Consider the following 24975-nt stretch of genomic DNA (forward strand, 5'->3'; position numbering starts at 1 on the left):
GATACAATCCCAGTTTTCAGGTCCATATGTGGTGGAGGTAAAACAGATTATGATGTTCACACACAGATTATTTTTTTCTTCTTTTTTTTCAGAACTTTATTGAAAAAGTTTCACTACAGTCACAATGTTGACATGTTGGTACTATTGAACAAATGTTCAGACACAGATCAGAAAAGAAAATCCAGAGCATGTGTGAGCATGTCACTCTGCTTAAATACTAACTTTCCAGAGAGAGATGCCCCTCTGCTGCCCCCTGCTGCCCCGGTGGTATCAGTGTGTGCTTTTCCTCCTTATTATCATCCCTCTGATGATGGGTTAACAGAAAAAACTTACTTCAAATTAGAGGCAGATGTCCCTGTGTGTGGTGCAGGTGTTGTTTTTCTGCAGGAAGACGAGCAGCCAATTGATCATCTGAAATTCATCTGTTATTTCTGAATGTTTGTTGGACTCAGTGAAGAAGTGAAGCTCTGTCTCAGCTGTAAATTACAGAGACATTTAGGGGCCAGTGTGAAGCTGCGTTTAGGGCCAAATAACAACCAGGTTTTTGTTGTGTTCTGGTTTTCAGTCCAGTATGTAAAGAGATAGACTGCATCCTTTAGCTGGATTCATTAAGAGACACAGTGTTGACTTCAGTCATTAAATTTAAACATTAAAATAAGTGTTGACTGTATATATTTTGTTACTAACTGTTTAATCTGTAACATTCAGGATCTTCTGTTTCAGTGTGTAAATGTTTTTTATGCCATTTGTTTTCATAAGAAATTAACTATATATTAAGTACTTTGTGAAAGTTCGGCACATGAGTTGTTGTTTCAGTCTTCACCTTTTGTGTTGGTTTGTTAGGAAATATGGCATTTTTGTTTTATTGTTTTTTAATACAATGAAGATCATGATGTTTGTAATATCAGTGAAATTAATTGTTTAAATATTATTCACCTTTTCCCCCCTGCATCGTCAGATTCACCCAATATAACAGCAAATATTAAACAAGCGTAAATATTTAAACTGCTCAGATAAATCAAAATAATAAAAAATGTCCACATGGACAACAACAATGAACACTTTGCTTTTTGTTACATGTCAAATAAGAATAGATGCTTAACAAAACTGAACACATCAGCTTAAAATATAATTCATATTAATCTCAGATCATCTTTTCTGTATTTGATCTTTGTTGTGTTTGTTAATTGTTGCAGAAAGATGAATAAAGTGTTTTCTCTGTAGTTCAGTGTGGACTGATGTTTAATGCTGAAGTCAAACAGACTCTTCACACAGATAAACTGATGAAGCAGAACAGAGCTGACAGGTTTGTTTCTACCTGCACAGGAGACACTGTGGAAGGAAGTTTGTTTTATCTGACTCTCCTCTTCATTCACCTCTACATTTATTTCTCTATTTCATTCATCGTATCATCCAACTAACTCCTGATATTCCTGCTAAATTTAACCCTCGCCACCTTGCCACATATACTCTACAATACACATCATATTGTACAGTTAAAACAGCTGTTTGTCTAGAAAACACTTGGAACACATTTATAGTCTGAACCTTGGTTGAAAGTATAATTACTACAATAATAGTTCAGCTTAGGACTGAATGACTGATCAGACACAGTTAGTCTGAATCATTTCTATAAACTGTTCTAAATGTGAGAATGTTTTTAATCCATCATGAACCAGTAAAGCAGCCTCCTCTTGTTAAAGCCGTGGTGTTGTTCTGGTGCAGGTTCACTCATACTGGGCCTTTGTGGGTTTTATGTGAGTTGGCTCAAACCTGACCAACTGTCTTAACCCACAGTGAACCAGTGGTGAGATCTGTGCTGGTTACTGGTCTGTTATTGGTTCAATGAAATCAGCTTCTTGAAGGTCAACACCTAAAATGTTTAAAATTTAACATCACGTCACCTGGAAGCACCGAGTTACAGGTTATACATTTACTCACTAACTTTATCACTGATGTCTGTACAGAGTCCTGCCCACTCTGCCTGGAGAAGGTTGTTCTTTCTTTTATGTTCACGGAGAAAGGAACAGTAACTACTACGTCGGTAAGTGATATCTATTTAAAATATATGAGAACAAATAGGAATCAGAATATCTTTAAGAATGTCTTTAAATTGTTCATTGATACATTTTAACAATAACATTTTGATTTTAAATGCAGGTTAAAGATATCGTCACTGCTAGCTGCATTTGTTTCAATTGAACAATAACGTGCCTATTTATTGTTGACAGTTATTCTGATTTGTATTTTGCACTTTTATATATTGTTGCTCTTGTTGCTGTCCTGTTGCATGTGTGATGCTGCTAACTGACCCTGTCTTGAACAGGTCTCACTTACAAAAGAGGTTTTAATCTCAATGTGACTTCCAGGTTAAATAAAAAAATAACTGATTATTGATAATCTGTCTCAGGTGTGTGGACTGTTGAAGCCTTGTGATCAGACAGAAACTCTGAATTTAGTGTGTGAACCCATGTTAGCAAGGAAGACAGCAGCAGTCTCCTCAGGTAAGTTATATTTATTTATTTATGTACCGTGTTAAATATAAATGTTACTATTTAATGTAAAGTATAGTCTGCATGTTGAACTGTCTGAGAGCTATCACACACTACAGGATATCTGATTCTATCTTTAAACCACAATATGAAAGAAAAGCATTCAGTGAAATGATTGTTGAATTTACATTTGTAGAAAATCCTTTTCTGACAAAGTAATAATTAATCTGTATTAAATAAACAGATACATCTTTGTTCCAGACTCTTGATAACTGTAATTGTAGGCAGTTAATTATTATTTATTTATTGTCTGCCAGCAAAGTTTCAGTTGAGATTATAGTCTCAATATATTTTGTGTTTTACATATGCTTTTAATAATAATTACAATATATCACCTGAAATAAATCAATATGGTTTTCATTTGTGCATCAGTTTAGACACACACAAATACAGAGAAAACTTCTATGTAGCTTCTTTGGACAATAAAATCTGCTGCTACATTCACATGAAGACTCTTCTCAGTGTAACAAGTCTTCCTACTTTTGTATCTGCACAAACTCAAGCATTCAGTGTGTTGCTCCTTTGTCTCACAAAGAGATGTGAGTAAAGATGAGATTAGCTATAGAGGCAGAGCAATGAAGCCGTGCTTACTTCAGCTCAGTATCATTGGTTGATCATGTAGATGGACAATCAGAACATAGTAGTACATAGTTGATTTTTGTTATTGTGTCATTTGTTTTTATGTTGTTCGAAACTTTATGTTTCTGCCTGTTCAAGAAATATTTTAATCTCAATGAGGTTTTCCTGGTGGATTAAAGGTTATTAAAAATAGTTAAAGACTACTATTGATATGTGTTAAATGTATTTTTGTAATAAGAACTGCTTGTAATCTGAGCTAACATGGAAAACAACATTCACACAGTTGTCAGTGTTCAGATCGGCAGGTTGTTCTGTCACAGAAGCTGAGCACCAGACCAAAGATCACTGAGGAAATAAAACCCTCACAGTATGAAGCCTTTACTGTAACCATGGCAACAAGATTAATCTACAACTTTCTTTATAAAGCATTAACCTCTCCCAAAGGGTTGATGGATTAATCTAAGAGAGGATAGAGAAAAAATCACAATTTTTCCTCAAATTGTTGCTTTATTTATTGTGTATATTGTTAGTTCACCATCATTCTTAAATTCATTGTCTATAAGTATTTTATCTCCTTAAGCTTTTAAAAGTTATTAAAATAAAACTAAATGAGTCCTCTTTGATTACAGAGCAACATGTGACGAGGGGTCCCAGGTAGACTTTGATTTATTTTATGGGGTCACAATCCAAACATGTTGAGAACCACTGAACTAATGGACTGAGATGTCAGCATGAACTGCCACTCAGAGCACATTAACCATAATATCATTAACATTCAAGATCCCCTCCAGACATGCTGGAAGAGTACTCTTGATATAATCATTTAAAATATCTTGTCTTCTTTCTTTTTCATGTAAAAATCCAGAAGTTTAGGTTTTAACTAAATGTGAGAATGTTTTTAATCCATCATGAACCAGTAAAGCAGCCTCCTCTTGTTAAAGCTGTGGTGTTGTTCTGGTGCAGGTTCACTCATACTGGGCCTTTGTGGGTTTTATGTGAGTTGGCTCAAACCTGACCGACCCTCTTCACCCACAGTGAACCAGTGGTGAGACCTGTGCTGGGTACTGGTCTGTTATGGGTCCAATGAAATCAGCTTCTTGTTGGTCAACACCTAAAAAAAATGTAATTTAACATCACGTCACCTGGAAGCACAGAGTTACAGGTTAAACATTTACTAACTTTATCACTGATATCTTATCTTTACGGTCCTGCCCACTCTATTCAACAGTGCATTTGACACCCCTTCAATACACTGAGCAGGGTTGGGAACTTGACTGTGAGCCATAACGCCACTGAGTCCATGAAGACAGAGTCTGATAGGGAGCCATGTCTCTCCACTTTCTCTTCTCCAATCATACCCATTGTTAGTCTGTGGGTAGATCTATTTTATGCACAATTTACCTCAAATATTGGTCTAAATCATGACAAAAAACTTTAAGTAACAATTTTGTTGCTTTTGTTTTTTTTTCTTATATTATGTGTTTTTATGTTGTTTGTTTGAAACTTTATGTTACTGCCTGTCTTGTCCAAGAAACTATGGCTAGGTTTTTAAACTCAAAGAAGTTTTCATGGTAAAAAAAAAAAAAAAGATGACTTAAAATAGTTAAATAATACAATTTGATAAAGTGTTAAATGTATTTTTGTAATAAGAACTGCTTGTAATCTGAGTTGACGTAGAAACAAGATTCACACAGTTGTCAGTGTTCAGATCAGCAGGTTGTTCTGTTACAGAAGCTGAGCACCAGACCAAAGATCACTGAGGAAATAAAACCCTAACAGTATGAAGTCTTTATTGTAACCATGGCAACAAGATTATTCCCAAAGGGGTTGATGGATCAATCTAAGAGAGGATAGAGAAGAACTCATAATTTTTCCTCAAATTGTTGCTTTATTTTTCGTGTATATTGTTAGTTCACCATCATTAAAATAAAACTAAATGAGTACTCTTTGATTACAGAGCAACATGTGATGAGGGGTCCCAGGTAGACTTTGATTTATTTTATGGGGTCACAATCCAAACATGTTGGGAACCACTGAACTAATGGACTCAAATGTCAGCATGAACTGCCACTCAGAGCACATTAAAAATGATATCACTAACATTTAATATCCCCTCCAGACATGCTGGAAGAGACATAAAAGTATGCTTGAGATACTGGGCCTATGAAAAGCTTTCACTCCCTTGGATTTTTCCCCTTTTATTGCTTTCATAAATTGAATCGTGGTCTACATGAATTGGCTTTTTTTTTTTTTTTTTTTTAGAATTTACAAAAAATAACTCTTTAATGTCAAAGTGAAAACAGATTTCTACAAAGTTATGTCAATTAATTAAAAACTATAAAATGTAAAATAAGTGATTGCATAAATAATTTCCCCCTTCAAGTCAGTATTTAGTAGATGCATCTTTTGGCTGCAATCACAGCACTGAGTCTGTGTGGATAGTTCTCAATCAGGCTTACACATCTGGACACTGCAATTTTACTCCATTTTTCTTTGCAAAACTACTCAAACTCTCTTAGGTTGCTCAGGGATCAAACATGAAGAGACTTTTTCAAGTCCAGCCACAAATTCTCTATTGGATTGAGGTCTGGCTCTGTCTCGGCCACTCAGAACATTCACCTGGTTGTCTTTAAACCATTTCTGTGTAGGTTTCGCTGTATACTTTGGGTCATTGTCTTGCTGGAAAATAAATCTTCTCCCAAGTCAAAGTTCTCTTGGAGTCTGAATCAGATTGTCCTCCAGGATTTCTCTATATTTTGCTGTATTCATTTTACCCTTTACTTTTACAAGCCTTCCAGGGCCTGCTGCTGAGAAGCATCCCCACAGCATGATGCTACCACCACCGTGCTTCATGGTGGGGATGGTGTGTTTGTGGTGACGTGCAATGTTTGGTGTCCGCCAAACAAAGCATCTAGTCTGATGGCCAAAAAACTCAATTCTGGTCTCATCAGACCAAATAACATTCTTCCAGTTGACCCTGGAGTCTCCCACATGCCTTTGGGTGAAATTTAATGAGAGTTTTCTTCAACAGTGGCTTTCTCTTTGCCACTCTCCCATAAATCAACAGTTTTTGTATCCAGAGTCTCTCTCACCTCAGCTGCTGAAGCTTTTAATTCCTTCAGAGTAGTCGTAGGTGTGTTGGTGGCGTCCCTCACCAGACACTCGCCCGCTGTAGGCAGATTTACACATGTGCCATATTCCTTCCATTTCTTAATGATGGATTGAACTGAACTCCAGGGGATGTTCAGTGACTTGGACATTTTGTATCCACTTGAGACACATTCACTGCACGCAGGTGATCTCCATTTCACTATTTTTGAGAATACTAGCAAGAATTTGCTGGACCTCTACTGAATTAGGTCAGTCACTTAACAAGGGGTGAATAGTTGGAGGGTTTTTTTTGTTTTTTTTGCAAATTCCTTTTTTTTTTTAAAGCCAAATCACATTGACCATGATTCCATTTATAAAAGCAATAAAAGGGGAAAACATCCAGGGGGATGAATACTTTTTATAGGCACTGCAATATTTTAAAAGACTTGGTCTTCATTTTCCTTCATGTAAAAATCCAAAAGTTCAAGTTTGTAACTAAATGTGAGTTTTTAATCCATCATGAACCAGTAAAGCAGCCTCCTCTTGTTAAAGCTGTGGTGTTGTTCTGGTGCACGTTCACTCATGCTGGGCCTTTGTGGGTTTTATGTGAATTGACTCAAACCTGACTGACCCTCTTAACCCACAGTGAACCAGTGGTGAGACCTGTGCTGGGTACTGGTCTGTTATGGGTCCAATGAAATCAGCTTCTTGTTGGTCAACACCTAAAAAATTTTTAATTTAACATCACGTCACCTGGAAGCACCGAGTTACAGGTTAAACATTTACTAACTTTATCACTGATATCTTATCTGTACGGTCCTGCCCATTCTATTCAACAGTGCATTTGACACCCCTTCAATACACTGAGCAGGGTTGGGAACTTGACTGTGAGCCATAATGCCACTGAGTCGATGAAGACAGAGTCTGATAGGGAGCCATGTCTCTCCACTTTCTCTTCTCCAATCATATCCATTGTTAGTCTGTGGGTAGATCTATTTTATGCACAATTTACTTCAAATATTGGTCTAAATCATGACAACAGTTTTTAAACTCAAAGGGGTTTTCATGGTAAAAAAAAAAAAAAGATGACTTAAAATAGTTAAATAATACAATTTGATAAAGTGTTAAATGTATTTTTGTAATAAGAACTGCTTGTAATCTGAGTTGACGTAGAAACAAGATTCACACAGTTGTCAGTGTTCAGATCAGCAGGATGTTCTGTCACAGAAGCTGAGCACCAGACCAAAGATCACTGAGGAAATAAAACCCTAACAGTATGAAGCCTTTATTGTAACCATGGCAACGCGATTATTCTACAACTTTCTTTATAAAGCTTTATAATTCTGTCACTGCTACTACAAACAGTAATGAAACACTGTGTAGAAATAACACACACACACACACACACACACACACACACACACTTATGTTTAGTCTAAAGCAGCAGGGATTCCCCATCTGGGGGTCAGGACCCTCACGAGAGGTTGATGGATTAATCTAAGAGGATAGGACAGAATTTTAAAAACACACAAAAAATTGGTGTTTTTTTTCTCCAAGCTTTCCTTAAATTTTTGCTTAATTTATTATGAAATACTGTATTTAATCTCCTTAAGCTTTAATTTTATGTGAGTTAGCTCAAACCTGACCGACCCTCTTAACCCACAGTGAACGAGTGGTGAGGCCTGTGCTGGGTACTGGTCTGTTATTGGTTCAACGAAATCAGCTTCTTGGAGGTCAACACCTAAAACAAATTTAATTTAACATCACATGACCTGGAAGCACTGAGTTACAGGATAAATATTTACTCACTAACTTTGTCACTGATATCTGTACAGAGTCCTGCCCACTCTGCCTGGAGAAGGTCATATCAGATGAAGAATTTATCATTGTGGAGAGGTTGTTTTATGTATTTATGTTCACAGAGAAAGAAGCCGTAACTCTTTCATTGGTAAGTGATATCAATTTAAAATCAATTAGAACAAGTACAGATCAGAATATCTGTAATGACTTCTTTAAATTGTTCATTGATAACTGGTGATAATCTGTCTGAATTTAGTGTGGGAACCCATGTTAGCTGAACATCATCACAGACCTGCAGCAAGGAAGACAGCAGCAGTCTCCTCAGGTAAGTTATATTTATTTATTTATTATATATAAAAAGTTTTGCCCAAGAAAATATAACTGGTTGAAAAAATGTGCAAGAATATATGTCTCTTTTGTTTTGTGTATGTGTGTGTTTGATAGTAATGATGTAGTGTAAAGGTCTATTATGTGAAAATCATTTTCTAATTTTGCATCTAGGTCTTAAAACTCAGTGAAGGAGAATTTTCTGAAGTAACAAATCCACAGAGAGACACTATGGCAGAGTATGCAGCATCTGGTGAGTCCACTCAAAGTTTATAGTGCACAGTATATATTGACAGTAAATTGATTACTTACATTAATTTATAACTAATGGGCACAAACTGTGAAATATAACATCATCATTTATGTGAAATGAATCAAGTGAAATATTAATATAAAATATAAAAATACAATTCATAAATAGGTTTCCTCCACATCCTAAATGAAGAAACTATTATTTCCTGACTAGTTCTAAATCATAATTGATCTTAATGAATTCTGTAAGTTATAAATCTTGTGTGATTTATTTGAAAATAATTATAAACAAGAACAAAGTCAGACATAGTCTCAAAATGGGTTTGTAACTTAGTCAATACAGTATCAATGCTGTTGTTCACTTTACATTTTATTAGATCGTATTTCTGTTTCACATTCCAGTTAGTGATAATACAGTGTGACATAATGAACATTAGCACTTCCTAAGTACAGCACCTGATATGTTTACATGTTAGTGGCCTTTCTGTCTTCATTAAATCCCCCTGTGTTACAGTTTTGTGTGGTCTGAGCTCATCATATAGACTTTGGGAGATCCAATTAACATATTAACATAAAAAACAAAGCAAAATACTCCAGTTGTCTCTGCTGTCAAACTTCACTACTGAGCCGTGCAGCCTGCTGGACTGAGCCCAGTCAACACAGCTCTCTGACGGTTCCTGTTGGTGTAGTGTGCATAAGCTCATATCAGAGGTAGAAACATATAGTGAGAAAATAGGACAAGTTCACATGTTGTTGAGAAGCAAAAGGTTTGTTTAAAACTAAAGCCTGTAGTGTAGAGATGTGTAAATTGTTAGTGGCAGCAGGATAAGCTGAGCATGAGGATGTATAATCTATTTACACAGTGTTTGAAGGAAGAGGTAATCTGTACTGGAATTGATGAGTCTGAGAAATTTGCTTGCCGGTTGTATTGCAATCAATGAGAGCTTGATAGCACTCTCCTTATCAATTAATATTTAGATCTAAACTTTTTTGGGAAATGTATTTATTTATTTTGGGCTTTTTTGCCTTTATTCATGTAGCAGATGTCAAAGAGGCTGACAGGAAACAGGGAGAGAGAGAGAGAGGGGAATGACCTGCAGCATAGATGCCTGGCCAGATTCGAACCAGGGACGCTCCATATATTTATAGTTTGAGAGACAGGTGGTTTGTTGTAATATTTTGAGGTATAGTATGTGCTTAGAGAGTTAAAACTGTTGGATATGATTAAAGGGTGTTCTTTTTGTTCTAAAATAATTACTGCTCTAGTCTCTAATTGATGACATCAATGAGATCTCACAACTCTGTTAAAGCCCTCAGTTTGGATTTAAATTTCTCGAAAGTACAAAACTTTGGATAACAGAGAATAGAACTTTGGATGTTAAAAGATTGCTGAACATGTTACAGTTTTAACAGGATCTGTGGGTCAACACCTAAGCTTGTGAGTTTCAGAGTTACAAAGAGTATCCAACTTTCCAAATGAGTTTTATCATCCCTGCAATAGACAGCTAATATCATTTTTAATATTTTAATAGTTTACATTGTCAAACACACTGAACATTTGGAACAGTGTTTCTAGCTGTAAGCGTGTGTCAGTAGTTAGACGTTAAATAAGACAATAAAAATAATAACAAGAACACACAATTGCTGAAAACTGAAATTGTTTGTGTTGCAGTCTGATGACTCCAGGCTTCTTAGCAAAATACATTGTTGTTACCACCATAATAACAATACACATTTACAAACCGCTGTTTGGTTTTGTGCTCTTACAGATGGAAAAGTGTCAAAGTTCCTGAAGAGCTGCAGCAGCATAAGATTACCACCTTCCTGTGAGTAAAACTGAACTGGGACAGACCTGCTCTTATGTTTTCTAATATTTTGCAAAAGATAGATATAGAGTCTTAAAATTGAATTAATTAAGCCAATTACATAATAAGATAATCAAAATGTATTTTATGATTTACAAGATCCAAGAACTGCGTGCACAATTTGGGTGTAAGATTCATAGCTTTAGATTAAATTCTTAAAGAACAGGCTTGCCATTTTTTTCTGATTGCTCTCAGTAAAAGTGCTTTGTTGCTCAGATATAGGGTACACATTTGGCTTCTCTAATTCAGTGTTTTTATTTCAGTGTCTCAGCAGGTTGGTGAGTCTAAAAACATGAAACCAGCTTTAAACCTGGTTCTGTGTGGGAGGAGAGGAGCAGAGAAGACTTCAGCAGCCAAGGCCATTTTAGGTCAGACAGAGCTTCATTCAGTCTCCAGCTCATCAGCGTGTGTTAAACATGAGGGAGAGGTGTGTGGACGTTGGGTTTCTCTGGTGGAGCTGCCTGCCTTGTATGGAGAACCTCAGGAGGCAGTGATGGAGGAATCAGTCAGCTGTATCTCCCTCTATGATCCTGAGGGTGTCCATGCCTTCATCCTGGTCCTACCTGTGGATTCCCTCACTGATGAAGACAAGGGAGAGTTAAAGACCATCCAGGACACATTCAGCTCTCAAGTCAATGACTTCACCATGATTCTGTTCACTGTGGAGTCAGATCCTACAGCTCCAGCTGTTGATGACTTTGTGAGAAAGAACAGAGAGATCCAGGAGCTCCGTCAGAGCTGTGGAGGAAGATCTGTTGTTCTCAACATCAAGAACAAGCAGCAGATCTTTGAGGTGTTAGATACTGTGGAGAAGATGAGAGATGAAGGATCCAGATGTTTCACAAAGGACATGTTCACCAAGGCTCAGATGGAGAAGGAGAACACTAACACAAGTGTTAAAGCTGAACTGCAGAATTCACCACAGAGAAGTGATGATGAAAATCAGAGCAGAGAGAGTCTCAGGATGGTGCTGATTGGGAAGACTGGCAGTGGAAAGAATTCGACTGGAAACACTATTTTAAACAAAAAGTCCTTTAAAACCAGAATCTGCCCAAAGCCACCAAAAAAGACTTGTGAGGAAGCAACAGGAGAGATTGATGGCAAGCCAATTGTTCTGGTCACCACCCCAGACTTGTTTGATAAAGCCCTCGATGATGATGAAGTTCAACAGGAGTTTCGACAATGCATCAGCATGTTGGCTCCTGGACCTCATGTGTTCCTATTGGTGCTGCAAATCGGGAACTTTACAGAAGAAGAAAAACACTCTGTAGAGCTGATCAGGAAGGTTTTTGGTGAGAAGTCTAGAGATTTCACCATCATTGTCTTCACCAGAGGAGAAGAACTGGACGATCACAATCAGTCATTTACGAGTTACATTGAAGACTGTGATGACTTTGTCAAACAACTAATAAAAGAGTGTGGAGGTAGATACCAGGTCTTCAACAACAAAGATCACACAAACCGCACACAAGTCAGAGAGCTGCTGACCAAGATTGAGAGCATGCTGAAGGAAAATGGTTGCAGCTGCTACAACACTGAGATGTTCCAACTGACAAAAGAAGCAATTCAAAGAGAAGTGCAGATCAGTGAAAGAAAATTTGAAGAACTGCAGGCAAAAATATCTGAATTGGAAAGATCTGAACAACAAGGCAAACAAAGTAACCTGCAAATGGAGGAGAAAATAAACAAACTGAGCCAAGAACTGGAAGATGTGAAGAAAAAACGTGTTAACAAAAACAAATGCAACACCGTGTGATGAGTGGGACAACCACTATAAATGAAAACTGACGGATAAAAATGTAGTAATCAGATCATATTCACTTTGATTTTTATGATGACATTTATTACTGTCATTATTATTTAATCCTGATGGGAGTTTGTGAGATTTATAGCAAATAAAGAAGTGTGTTTTGTTTAAATTGTCAATTTTTTTGCATTCTTTTTTTTTTTTTTTTAGCTTTTTGTAAATACACCCCTTAATTTTTCAGGTGACATTTTGTATTATGTATGATTTTATGATATGACGATTCTCTTTTTTTTTCCCACAACAGTGTAATATTCAGTGTGCACAGTACAAACTGTTCCTGGTGACCAAAAAAGATGGTCTGTTGATGTTTGATATAAACCGAATTATGAGCTTCACAGTTTTAGTTTTTACCTGCTGTCATATTGTAGCTTGTGTTCCTGTTATTTTGTCCACCTGCTGTATAATCAGTAATTTCAGGCGGTGGATGGTTTATTGTAGGGGGGATCCTCTATGATCCATTAAACCTCTGAGTTTTACACTGTTGTGTCCACCAGGTGGAGCTCTAACATCAACGAGTTAGGTGAAGTCTGTTTTCCAGATTCTCTACTGCAGATCTGATTGTATCTGACTCTAATAGACTGTTTTCATCTCATGTTCTGTTGATGCTTGTTTTACTGAGAGTGTGAAATATTTTAAGGTGGTTCAGGTTGGATTTAATATTACATAATAAATTATATAATATACCAGCAGACTGCACTACAGTAGTGTATAGTTGTCATTATTGTGACATAGGCAGGTATGTGAAATGTTGTTATAGTCAACAAAAATATATATGTATAAAACTGTTCATCCCTGTTCATATTACACAGTTACTGAACATCTCCAGTATATTCATTTGTTCAGTATGTATACGGAAGTATTCTGAACCATATTTAATTTACCCTGTCTACATTTCTCTTCATGGTTTTGTCATTTGAATAATTTTACTGTTGTGAAATTTTTAAAGATGGTTTGTGGTCAGAACTTCAGTTTAATATCACATATTGATGTAAAATATGGACTCAATGCACATTTCATTTTTCTGCCTTCATCAGGTTCATCTGCCTGATATTATGATAATGATTATGATTATTATTTGAGTGAGTGTATTACTATTGTAGGAAATATTTAACTTCAACTTTAAATGTATTTGTTTATTTCACCTCATTGTCTTTGTATTTGATTGAAGCGGCTGCTGTAACACTTTCATTGTCTTTTGAGTATATGAATGTCATCTGTCATTTTGGATGGAAGGAAGAACTTTGAAGAAGTGACATTTATAGATATTAGCAAATATTAGTAACATTTAAATAAACACAAAAATCCAAATTAATAAAACAAACACATTTGTGGACACGTTTCTTTTTTTGCCTGACAGAAATATTAGGCCATCAATAAGCGAGTCCTTAAAATGTGCATTTTTGTTTTGTTTTTCCTTTTTTTACACTTTTTTTAGAGAGTAAAAGCATGTGCGCATGCTCTGATCTGTAGGAAGTCTTTCTCTCATTTTCACTTTAGATCTTGTTCTGATGGCAGCAGTAATTTCACAGAAGAAACTCAAAGAAAAGCTAAAAAACTGCACAAGGACACAAACCGACGTCAGTGTCTGTAAAGTGACGATCATCAGGTGAGTCTGTTCACATCATTTAATGTAGTCAGAAATAATCACAATAACTTTTATAACTGAGCAGCAAACTTTTCTCTTCACTCACTTTAACCTGACGGACAGACGAGCAAGAAAGAAAAAAGCCTGTATTCCGTTTCACAAAGTCAAAAGGATTGTACACCTGTATATTTCATTTATTCGGAGGACTATTGTACGGTGGCCATGAAGGGCAAACAACAACAACATTAACAAAAACATGATAACATTAACAAAAACACAACGACAAAAAGGAAAATACCACAACATTAATATATATTCAATATTCGATATATATACAAATAATTCAAATAAAATTCTTAGTTGACAATGACTTGTGTCAATTACTCCAGTTAAAAATATGCAAGAAACTATGCTTAAAGTATTTTAAAAGTATTTTCAAAGTATTTTTAGCAAGTGCATACAAACACACACTCCAACACATTCATATCCACCCACCACTCACATACGTACATACTGAGTTATACAAGGTGATAACAGTAGTGCCAAGAACAATATAAGAAATGTGTGCAAAGTGGTAAACTACATTTACAAGTTGTTTAGTGTGTGCAAAGTTGCATTTATATTATGAACTGTTACATCTGTTAGCATTACTCTGTATTTTCTAGAAAACATTCACTGACATTTTTTTAAATTAGAAAATAGAAACCTGTAGTATGTTTTAGATGACCTTCTTTAAATTCTGGAAGCATTTTATGTTCTTTTTCTTTACTCTACAAGCCATGGCCGTTTGTCTTTATTTTGTGTATTATTGCTATCAGATAACCTGGTTGCAAGTGACCTCAGTTCGCACTGGAAACACTTGTGGAAAGTTTCCATATCAATGTTAAACAAAAAATAAGAGAATCATATCTTCAGATCTGCATATCAGCATGCACTTATCTTAATAAGTAATTAAATTTGATAACAAAGGTGAGGTCCTTTAAATGACTTCTTGAGCTAAGAAAAATATATTCTATACTGTACATTAGCTTTGTTACACTAGTTTACTTGATGGATTTCCTTTTAATACAATAGTTGAAATAGTAAAACACAAATGTTATGCTCCTAATGGGTTAAATGCAGAGATTGAATTTCACTGTCCAACTGTATGTGTGACGAATGAAGTACCTTCACATTTGTCTTTTAAAGAATGACTTTTTCAGCATCAAACATAATTTTCTGTTTTGTAATAATTTTAACAATGTACTATAAAAAACAACAACAATAAATTATTGGTTCCATTTTATAAATTGTACCTGAATTCATGTTGTTGTTTAAAAACGTTTGCTGATTCTGGAAAAATGTTCATTGTTCAGTTGTTTGATTGGATATTTGCTCTTAGATATCACATTTTTCCAATCTCCAGCTAAAGATATGTGGAAGGGCATTTTGTTTGATGTTTTGTATATAAGGGCTGGACTCTGCCACTGGAACTTCACTTCAGTCCAACAGATCAAGTAATCAGCATGATGAAGTGGCTCGTCGTCCTGTCAGCCCTTGTGGCTTTCTCCGAATGCTTCCACAGGTGAGTCTGACCTGGCTGCTTGAAAAACAACTGGTTGCTTGTTTTATTTGACATTTTTTATTCTGAATAGACTGAATAGTGTCTGTATGGTTTTACTGAGGGGAAAAGGGCCATCTTACTGCATGTTGCAATCTTTCAAACTAGCAAGAAAAGCTGAAACTGATGGTTACTTTCTGAATTCTCCATCTATAAAATACTGGATCTCCTCATTTTGCGAATTCATTATTCACATTTCTGTTTGCAGGATGCCCCTGATCAAGGGAAAGTCTGCCAGGGAATACCTGGAGGAGAGAGGAATGTGGGAGCAGGTCAGGCAGCAGTTCCCATACCGTCCAATGGCCAAGTTCGTCCAGACTGGTACTCAGTCAATGACCAACGATGCTGACGTAAGTCCAGACTACAGAGACTTGACACACTTGTATATCGCATAATGCAAAAGTTGATTTTATGATGTAAAGACACTTATATCCAGTTCATAGCTCCTGTAAAACTCATAAACACAAAATACATCAACACATTTCAGTCAGATTTGAGTAAACCTGTCGTTATGTTGCTTCCATGTAGCTAGCCTACTATGGCGTGATCTCTATCGGTACCCCTCCTCAGTCCTTCTCGGTTGTCTTTGACACCGGCTCCTCTAACCTGTGGATCCCTTCAATCTGGTGCACCAGCCCGGCCTGTCGTGAGTACCACTAACATATTGCTTTTAACATTTAGATTGTAATTTACACTGTGGTAGAAAGTAACTCACTATATTTACTCAAGTACTCTATATTAGTACAAATTTGAAGTTAACGCTATCCTTCTTTAAATTACTTGTAATTCTCAATTTATTTGATATTTGGTATAATTTAACATTAACATTGTACACATTATCTTGTGAAATATAAAGCATGAATTAAATGTAATGCATATTTTTTTATAGATTCAATTAAAGAAGTAATAACATTTAGAACAGTTATAACATTTAAATGCTCCTTACATATTAATGCATCAGTGTTATAATGACTGATATGGGACCATTCTACACAATGAGTAAACTTACAGTAGTACATTTTACTGCTAGTGGTTCTGTACTCCTACTTACTACTGTGATGTAATTTGATTGGAGCACCTTTACTATGTGGTATTACTTCTTTTTACTTATGTAAAATATTTAAATGAACTATAACAGTTTATTAAGGCTAGTGGTGGGACAACACTAAGTGCAGTTACGATGCAGAGGGTCCAGGTTTCTTGACATGGTCATAAAATACAAATGTGAGAGAGATGTTATTCCTTTCCAGAGAACCACCAGAAATACAACCCTTTCAAGTCCTCTACCTATGTTTGGAATGGTGAGGCTCTGTCCATCTATTACGGAACTGGCAGCATGACCGGAAAACTGGTCAGCGACACTGTTGAGGTAATCAAAAAACCCCGGAACAAACATATCTCCATGGTCAGTTGAGCTGTGACTGACAGCTGTCTTGTGTTTCCAGGTTGGCGGCATCTCTGTGGCCAAACAGGTGTTTGGTGTTAGCGAAACAGAGGCTCAATTCATGGCTTACATGAAGGCTGATGGTATCCTGGGACTGGCCTTCCAGTCTCTTGCCTCTGACAATGTTGTGCCTGTCTTTGACAACATGGTCAGTGAGGGACTGTTGCCTCAGCCCATGTTCTCCGTCTACCTGAGCCGGTACTGAAACAGGATAGAAATCTGACTGTGTGAATGTGTGTTTTTTCCATTACTTATTTTTACATATGACATTTGCATTTTCTTTCTCTCACCTTTAGCAACAGTGAGCAGGGCAGTGAGGTGGTCTTTGGTGGTCTTGACTCCAGCCACTACACTGGACCAGTCACCTGGATCCCTCTGACCTCTGCTACCTACTGGCAGATTAAAATGGACAGGTACAGAAAAATGCATCTAAAATCAGCAAAATGACACACAAACCACAAACATAAGTTGCACAAAGGCTCCTAGCTTTACTGTAATTCACCTTCTATTGCTCCTCCTCACAGTGTTACCATCAATGGACAGACTGTTGCCTGCTCTGGTGGCTGCCAGGCCATCATTGACACTGGCACCTCCCTGATTGTTGGCCCAACCAGCGACATCAACAACATGAATTCCTGGGTTGGAGCTTCAACCGGCCAGTATGGAGAAGTGAGTCATACCATAGCATCTGACGTAGATTTTCCCTGTTTTCCCCACCCAGACTAAACAGAACTTTGAAACTCTGACGTCGAATCGTCTCAAATAAAAACAATTAAGTATGACTTGGTTACTTACTTAAGGTGGAAAGTTGTAAAATACCAATAAATACATGCTGCTACACAGTCTGTGTGATGTTCCTCTCACAGGCTACAGTGAACTGCCAGAACATCCAGACCATGCCTGATGTCACCTTCACTCTCAATGGTCATGCCTTCACCGTCCCTGCATCTGCCTACGTCTCTCAGGTCAGTTGGACCCCTGCCACCCACTGCAACAGAACAGTATCTGTTTATTTTAAATGTGCATTATGAAGATTATGTGGACTAAATAAATGTATATTCTCGCGTGTCTCCACAGAGCTCCTACGGTTGCAGGACTGGCTTTGGCCAGGAGGGCACTCAACAGCTCTGGATCCTGGGAGATGTCTTCATCAGGGAATACTACGCCATCTTTGATACTCAGAACCAGATGGTTGGTCTGGCACAGTCTGTGTAATCAAATGAACAACCTGATGGATAATCTGTAAATATGTATTTCTCTGTAGGTGCTTGTCTGATTGAAAAATTAACACACAATTTTAAAAAAAATGTTTCAACTGTATTATCAATAAACGATTATAGCATTATATTTGTGTCTGTCTCAGTCTGACTGTAGTGACTACATCCAAGATCACCGAGTGTCTATAGAAACATCTTTAATTTTGTGTTACAGTGTTACACTGAAATGTCACATGCAAAAGAATTAGTCCACCCTATCCATTCATTTGCTCTTGAGAGAAACTTGACCCTTTACAGAAGATACAAAATGGATCACCAACAGCTTTTTGTGAACAGGCCGAGAATAGAAAATCGAGCTGCTCTGAGAGTAGCGGAGGATCTCTGAGGCTGTGATCGAGAAGAAGCTGATAAGGACAAACATTGATATAACAAACGATGACATGATCTGACAACTCTGCTGCTGCTATCTCATCCTGTAAATAGGACCACCTTGTTGAAAGGTCTCAAACTGAGATAAAGTGGAAACCAACACACAACAAAAATGTTATAATTGTCTTGAGTTCATTTATTTAATGCCATTTCATTTCTAGTCATTAATCACTTTCCCAAACATGTTATATACATTTGAAGGAATTGATCAGAGATTTTAAATTGCATATCCATAAATTTGGGAGACTAACAAGAGACCAAATGATAGTTACATCAAAGCAGTGAGGGCCAAGATATCCTAATATTTAGTTCCTAGTATGGGTCAAGCTCCAAAAATAGTAAACTGACATTTATGTGTAAAATCTATGGAGTTCCCTTTAAAAGGAAATTCAGAAACTAATTACACTGGTTTGACAGTGTGGAGTACTCCACCATTCCAGCGTGCTCTGTGCTCCAGATTGAAGACTGTGATGACTTTGTCAAACAACTAATAAAAGAGTGTGGAGGTAGATACCAGGTCTTCAACAACAAAGATCACACAAACCGCACACAAGTCAGAGAGCTGCTGACCAAGATTGAGAACACGCTGAAGGAAAATGGCTGCAGCTGCTACAACACTGAGATGTTCCGACTGGCAAAAGAAGCAATTCAAAGAGAAGTGCAGATCAGTGAAAGAAAATTTGAAGAACTGCAGGCAAAAATATCTGAATTGGAAAGATCTGAACAACAAGGCGAACAAAGTAACCTGCAAATGGAGAAACAAATAAACAAACGGAGCCAAGAACTGGAAGATGTGAAGAAAAAACGTGTTAACAAAAACAAATGCAACATCGTGTGATGAGTGGGACAACCACTATAAATGAAAACTGACTGATAAAAATGTAGTAATCAGATCATATTCACTTTGATTTTTGTGATGACATTTATTACTGTCATTAGTATTTAATCCTGATGGGAGTTTGTGAGATTTACAGCAAATAAACAAGTGTGTTTTGTTTAAATTGTCAATTTTTGCTGTCATTTGTTTTCTTAGGATATTTTCTCACTTTCTAGATAGGATTGTTCTATTTGTTATGTTGGCCTTAGTCCACCCTGAAGATTAATAACTCAGCTATTTACTTTATTTATATCTATAAGTTCAGTTATATATTTGTGTAAATAAATACATTTTCTTCATATACAAACCAATCTTGCTCGTAGCTACTTCGGATTTGGGGAAGATGGGGCCTATTCACGTTATGTCCTAGGCACCCCTAGACTGGGGCATAACACCCCTAACAGAAACCTTTCAGCTTCGCCAAAAGCCGACGTGCGCAAGGGTGCGAGGTCCCGCCCAATGCTGCTTGCAGCTTTAATTTTTAAATAAAACTGATAAGATAGCAATGTGACATCACATTTCTGTGCACAAGATGGTTTGAAAGAAAACAAAGCATCACTGTTTCTTGGCTGCACAGACATGTTCTGCTTTACTATTGTAGATTACACATATTTTATTTTGTTATATGTGTAATTTTTGTGTGAAAATAAGGCAGTTGTAATGAGAGGCATTTGTCTTACTTTGGTGTCTTTGTACCTATAATATATTAGATAGATAGATTCCTTTATTGTGATTGTATAGAATACAACGTAATTCAAAACCCAAGGCAGAGAACGGAGCTCAATTAAACCTTCTGTTTTACAGGAGCAAAAACCAAGTGGATCAAACTAAAATGATGAAATGTCCTTTAATAATTAATTAAAGGATTATCCTTTCAAAGGTATTATGATTATGAATTATGAATAGTACAAGCATTAGCAGTATTCAAAAATATTCGTAATGTTAAAAAAAGTTGAAAAACAACAACAAAAAAACAACAAATTCATGATTTTGAATATAATACAATAAATCAACAAATATATTCAAATAATTCAAATAAAATTTTTAGTGACAATGACTTCTGTCAATTACTCCAGTTAAAAATATGCAAGAAACTTTGCTTAAAGTATTTTAAAAGTATTTTTAGCAAGTGCATACAAACACACACTCCAACACATTCATATCCAGCCACCACTCACATACGTACATACAGAGTTATACAAGGTGATAACAGTGGTGCCAAGAACAATATAAGAAATGTGTGCAAAGTGGTAAACTACATTTACAAGTTGTTTAGTGTGTGCAAAGTTGCAATTATATTATGAACTGTTACATCTGTTAGCATTACTCTGTATTTTCTAGAAAACATTCACTGACATTTTTTTTAATTAGAAAATAGAAACCTGTAGTATGTTTTAGATGACCTTCTTTAAATTCTGGAAAAATTTCATTTATTTTTTTTACTCTACAAGCCATGGCCGTTTGTCTTTATTTTGTGTATTATTGCTATCAGATAACCTGGTTGCAAGTGACCTCAGTTCGCAGAGGAAAAACCTGTGGAAAGTTTCCATATCAATGTTAAACAAAAAATAAGGGCATCAAATCTTCAGATCTGCATATCAGCATGCACTTATCTTAATAGGTAATTAAATTTGAATTTGATAACAAAGGTGAGGTCCTTTAAATGACTTCTTGAGCTAAGAAAAATATAGTCTATACTGTACATTAGCTTTGTTACACTAGTTTACTTGATGTATTTCCTTTTAATACAATAGTTGAAATAGTAAAACACAAATCTTGTGCTCCTAATGGGTTAAATGCAGAGATTGAATTTCACTGTCCAACTGTATGTGTACAAATGAAGTACCTTCACCTTTGTCTTTGAAGAATGACTTCTTCAGCATCAAGCATAATTTTCTGTTTTGTAATAATTTTAACAATGTACTATAAAAAACAACAACAATTAATTATTGGTTCCATTTTATAAATTGTACCTGAATTCATGTTGTTGTTCAAAAATGTTTGATGATTCTGGAAAAGTTTTCATTGTTCAGTTGTTTGATTGGATATTTGTTCTTAGATATCACATTTTTCCATTCTCCAGCTAAAGATATGTGGAAGGGCATTTTGTTTGATGTTTTGTATATAAGGGCTGGACGCTGCCACTGGAACTTCACTCACCTGAGTCCAACAGATCAAGTAATCAGCATGATGAAGTGGCTCGTCGTCCTGTCAGCCCTTGTGGCTTTCTCCGAATGCTTCCACAGGTGAGTCTGACCTGGCTGCTTGAAAAACAAGTGGTTGCTTGATTTATTTGACATTTTTTATTCTGAATAGACTGAATAGTCTCTGTATGGTTTTACTGAGGGGAAAAGGGCCATCTTGCTGCATGTTGCAATCTTTCAAACTTGCAAAAAAAGCTGAAACTGATGGTTACTATCTGAATTCTCCATCTATAAAATGTTGGATCTCCTCATTTTGCTAATTCATTATTCACATTTCTGTTTGCAGGATGCCCCTGATCAAGGGAAAGTCTGCCAGGGAGTACCTGGAGGAGAGAGGAATGTGGGAGCAGGTCAGGCAGCAGTTCCCATACCGTCCAATGGCCAAGTTCGTCCAGACTGGTACTCAGTCAATGACCAACGATGCTGACGTAAGTCCAGACTACAGAGACTTGATTCATAACTGTTTTCCTGAATGACACACTAGTAAATCACATAATGCAAAACCAGCAGGTAGTCGATTTTATGATGTAAAGACACTTATATCCAGTTCATAGCTTCTGTAAAACTCATAAACACAAAATACATCAACACATTTCAGTCAGATTTGAGTAAACCTGTCTTTATGTTGCTTCCATGTAGCTGTCCTACTATGGCGTGATCTCTATCGGTACCCCTCCTCAGTCCTTCACGGTTGTCTTTGACACCGGCTCCTCTAACCTGTGGATCCCTTCAATCTGGTGCACCAGCCCGGCCTGTCGTGAGTACCACTAACATATTGCTTTTACCATTTAGATTGTGATTTCACTGTGGTAGAAAGTAACTCACTATATTTACTCAAGTACTCTATATTAGTACAAATTTGAAGTTTAACAATATCCTTCTTCAAATGACTTGTAATTCTACATTTATTTGACAGGTATAATTTAACATTAACATTGTACACATTATCTTGTGAAATATAAAGCATAAATTAAATGTAATGCATATTTTTTTAATAGATTCAATTAAAGAAGTAATAACATTTTGAACAGTTATAACATTTAAATACTCCTTACATATTAATGCATCAGTGTTATAATGACTGATATGGGACCATTCTACACAATGAGTAAACTTACAGTAGTACATTTTACTGCTAGTGATTCTGTACTCCTACTTACTACTGTGATGTAATTTGATTGGAGCACCTTTACTATGTGGTATTACTTCTTTTTACTTGTGTAAAATATCTAAATGAACTATAACAGTTTATTAAGGCTAGTGTTGGGACAACACTAAGTGCAGTTACGATGCAGAAGGTCCAGGTTTCTTAACATGGTCATAAAATACACATGTGAGAGAGATGTTATTCCTTTGCAGAGAACCACCAGAAATACAACCCTTACAAGTCCTCTACCTTTGTTTGGAATGGCGAGGCTCTGTCCATCTATTACGGCACTGGCAGCATGACCGGAAGTCTGGTCAGCGACACTGTTGAGGTAATCAAAAACCCCCGGAACAAACATATCTCCATGGTCAGTTGAGCTGTGACTGACAGCTGTCTTGTGTTTCCAGGTTGGCGGCATCTCTGTGGCCAAACAGGTGTTCGGCGTTAGCCAAACAGAGGCTCCATACATGACTTACATGAAGGCTGATGGTATCCTGGGACTGGCCTTCCAGTCTCTTGCCTCTGACAATGTTGTGCCTGTCTTTGACAACATGGTCAGTGAGGGACTGTTGCCTCAGCCCATGTTCTCCGTCTACTTGAGCCGGTACTGAAACAGGATAGAAATCTGACTCTGTGAATGTGTGTTTTTTCCATTACTTATTTTTATATATGACATTTGTATTTTCTTTCTCTCTCCTTTAGCAACAGTGAGCAGGGCAGCGAGGTGGTCTTTGGTGGTGTTGACTCCAGCCACTACACTGGACAAATCACCTGGATCCCTCTGACCTCTGCTACCTACTGGCAGATTAAAATGGACAGGTACAGAAAAATGCATCCAAAATCAGCAAAATGACACACAAACCACAAACATAAGTTGCACAAAGGCTCCTAGCTTTACTGTAATTCACCTTCTATTGCTCCTCCTCACAGTGTTACCATCAATGGACAGACTGTTGCCTGCTCTGGTGGCTGCCAGGCCATCATTGACACTGGCACCTCCCTGATTGTTGGCCCAACCAGCGACATCAACAATATGAATTCCCGGGTTGGAGCTTCAACCAACCAGTATGGAGAAGTGAGTCATACCATAGCATCTGACGTAGATTTTCCCTGTTTTCCACACCCAGAGTAAACAGAACTTTGAAGCTCTGACGTCAAATCATCTCAAATAAAATCAATTAAGTATGACTTGGTTACTTACTTAAGGTGGAAAGATGTAAAATACCAATAAATACATGTCTGTAACTACAGTCTGTGTGATGTTCCTCTCACAGGCTACAGTGAACTGCCAGAACATCCAGACCATGCCTGATGTCACCTTCACTCTCAATGGTCATGCCTTCACCGTCCCTGCATCTGCCTACGTCTCTCAGGTCAGTTGGACCCCTGCCACTCACTGCAACAGAATAGTATCTGTTTATTTTAAATTTGCATTATGAAGATTATGTGGACTAAATAAATCTATATTCTCATGTGTCTCCACAGAGCTCCTACGGTTGCAGGACTGGCTTTGGCCCAGAGGGCACTCAACAGCTCTGGATCCTGGGAGATGTCTTCATCAGGGAATACTACGCCATCTTTGATACTCAAAACCAGATGGTTGGTCTGGCACAGTCTGTGTAATCAAATGAACAACCTGATGGCTAATCTGTAAATGTGTATTTCTCTGTAGGTGCTTGTCTGATTGAAAAATTAACACAAAATTTAAAAAAATGTTTCAACTGCATTATCAATAAAAGATTATAGCATTATATTTGTGTCTGTCTCAGTCTGACTGTAGTGACAACATCCAAAATCACTGAGTGTCTATAGAAACATCTTAAATTTTGTGTTACAGTGTTACACTGAAATGTCACAGGCAAAATAATTAGTCCACCCTATCCATTCATTTGCTCTTGAGAAAAACTTGACCCTTTACAGAGGATACAAAAAGGATCACCAACAGCTTTTTGTGAACAGGTCGAGAATAGAAAATCGAGCTGCTCTGAGAGTAGCGGAGGATCTCTGAGGCTGTGATCGAGAAGAAGCTGATAAGGACAAACATTGATATAACAAACAATGACATGATCTGACAACTCTGCTGCTGCTATCTCATCCTGTGAATAGGACCACCTTGTTGAAAGGTCTCAAACTGAGATAAAGTGGAAACCAACACACAACACAAATGTTATAATTGTCTTGAGTTCATTTATTTAATGCC

General features: G+C 36.9%; 3 protein-coding genes across 3 annotated transcripts in view; 2 read left to right on the forward strand and 1 right to left on the reverse strand.

The window, feature by feature from the left end:
* Positions 1 to 24975, reverse strand: part of LOC133979436 (uncharacterized) — a 1726912-nt gene that overhangs the window by 227136 nt on the left and 1474801 nt on the right. The window lies entirely within an intron of this gene.
* LOC133978645 (pepsin A-like) lies at positions 15321 to 18116 on the forward strand. The gene is made up of 9 exons (XM_062416940.1): positions 15321 to 15421; positions 15666 to 15807; positions 15986 to 16103; positions 16708 to 16826; positions 16903 to 17099; positions 17198 to 17314; positions 17426 to 17570; positions 17768 to 17866; positions 17979 to 18116. Exons 1-9 carry the CDS (start codon positions 15363 to 15365, stop codon positions 18114 to 18116), a joined length of 1134 nt encoding a protein of 377 aa, XP_062272924.1. The 5' UTR covers positions 15321 to 15362.
* Positions 21612 to 24398, forward strand: LOC133978624 (pepsin A-like). The gene is made up of 9 exons (XM_062416913.1): positions 21612 to 21670; positions 21915 to 22056; positions 22268 to 22385; positions 22988 to 23106; positions 23183 to 23379; positions 23478 to 23594; positions 23706 to 23850; positions 24050 to 24148; positions 24261 to 24398. The coding sequence occupies exons 1-9, from the start codon at positions 21612 to 21614 to the stop codon at positions 24396 to 24398; spliced, it is 1134 nt and encodes a 377-aa protein (XP_062272897.1).

This window comes from Scomber scombrus, chromosome 4, assembly GCF_963691925.1.
Source record: "Scomber scombrus chromosome 4, fScoSco1.1, whole genome shotgun sequence".
In the NCBI taxonomy this organism is placed as follows: domain Eukaryota; kingdom Metazoa; phylum Chordata; class Actinopteri; order Scombriformes; family Scombridae; genus Scomber; species Scomber scombrus.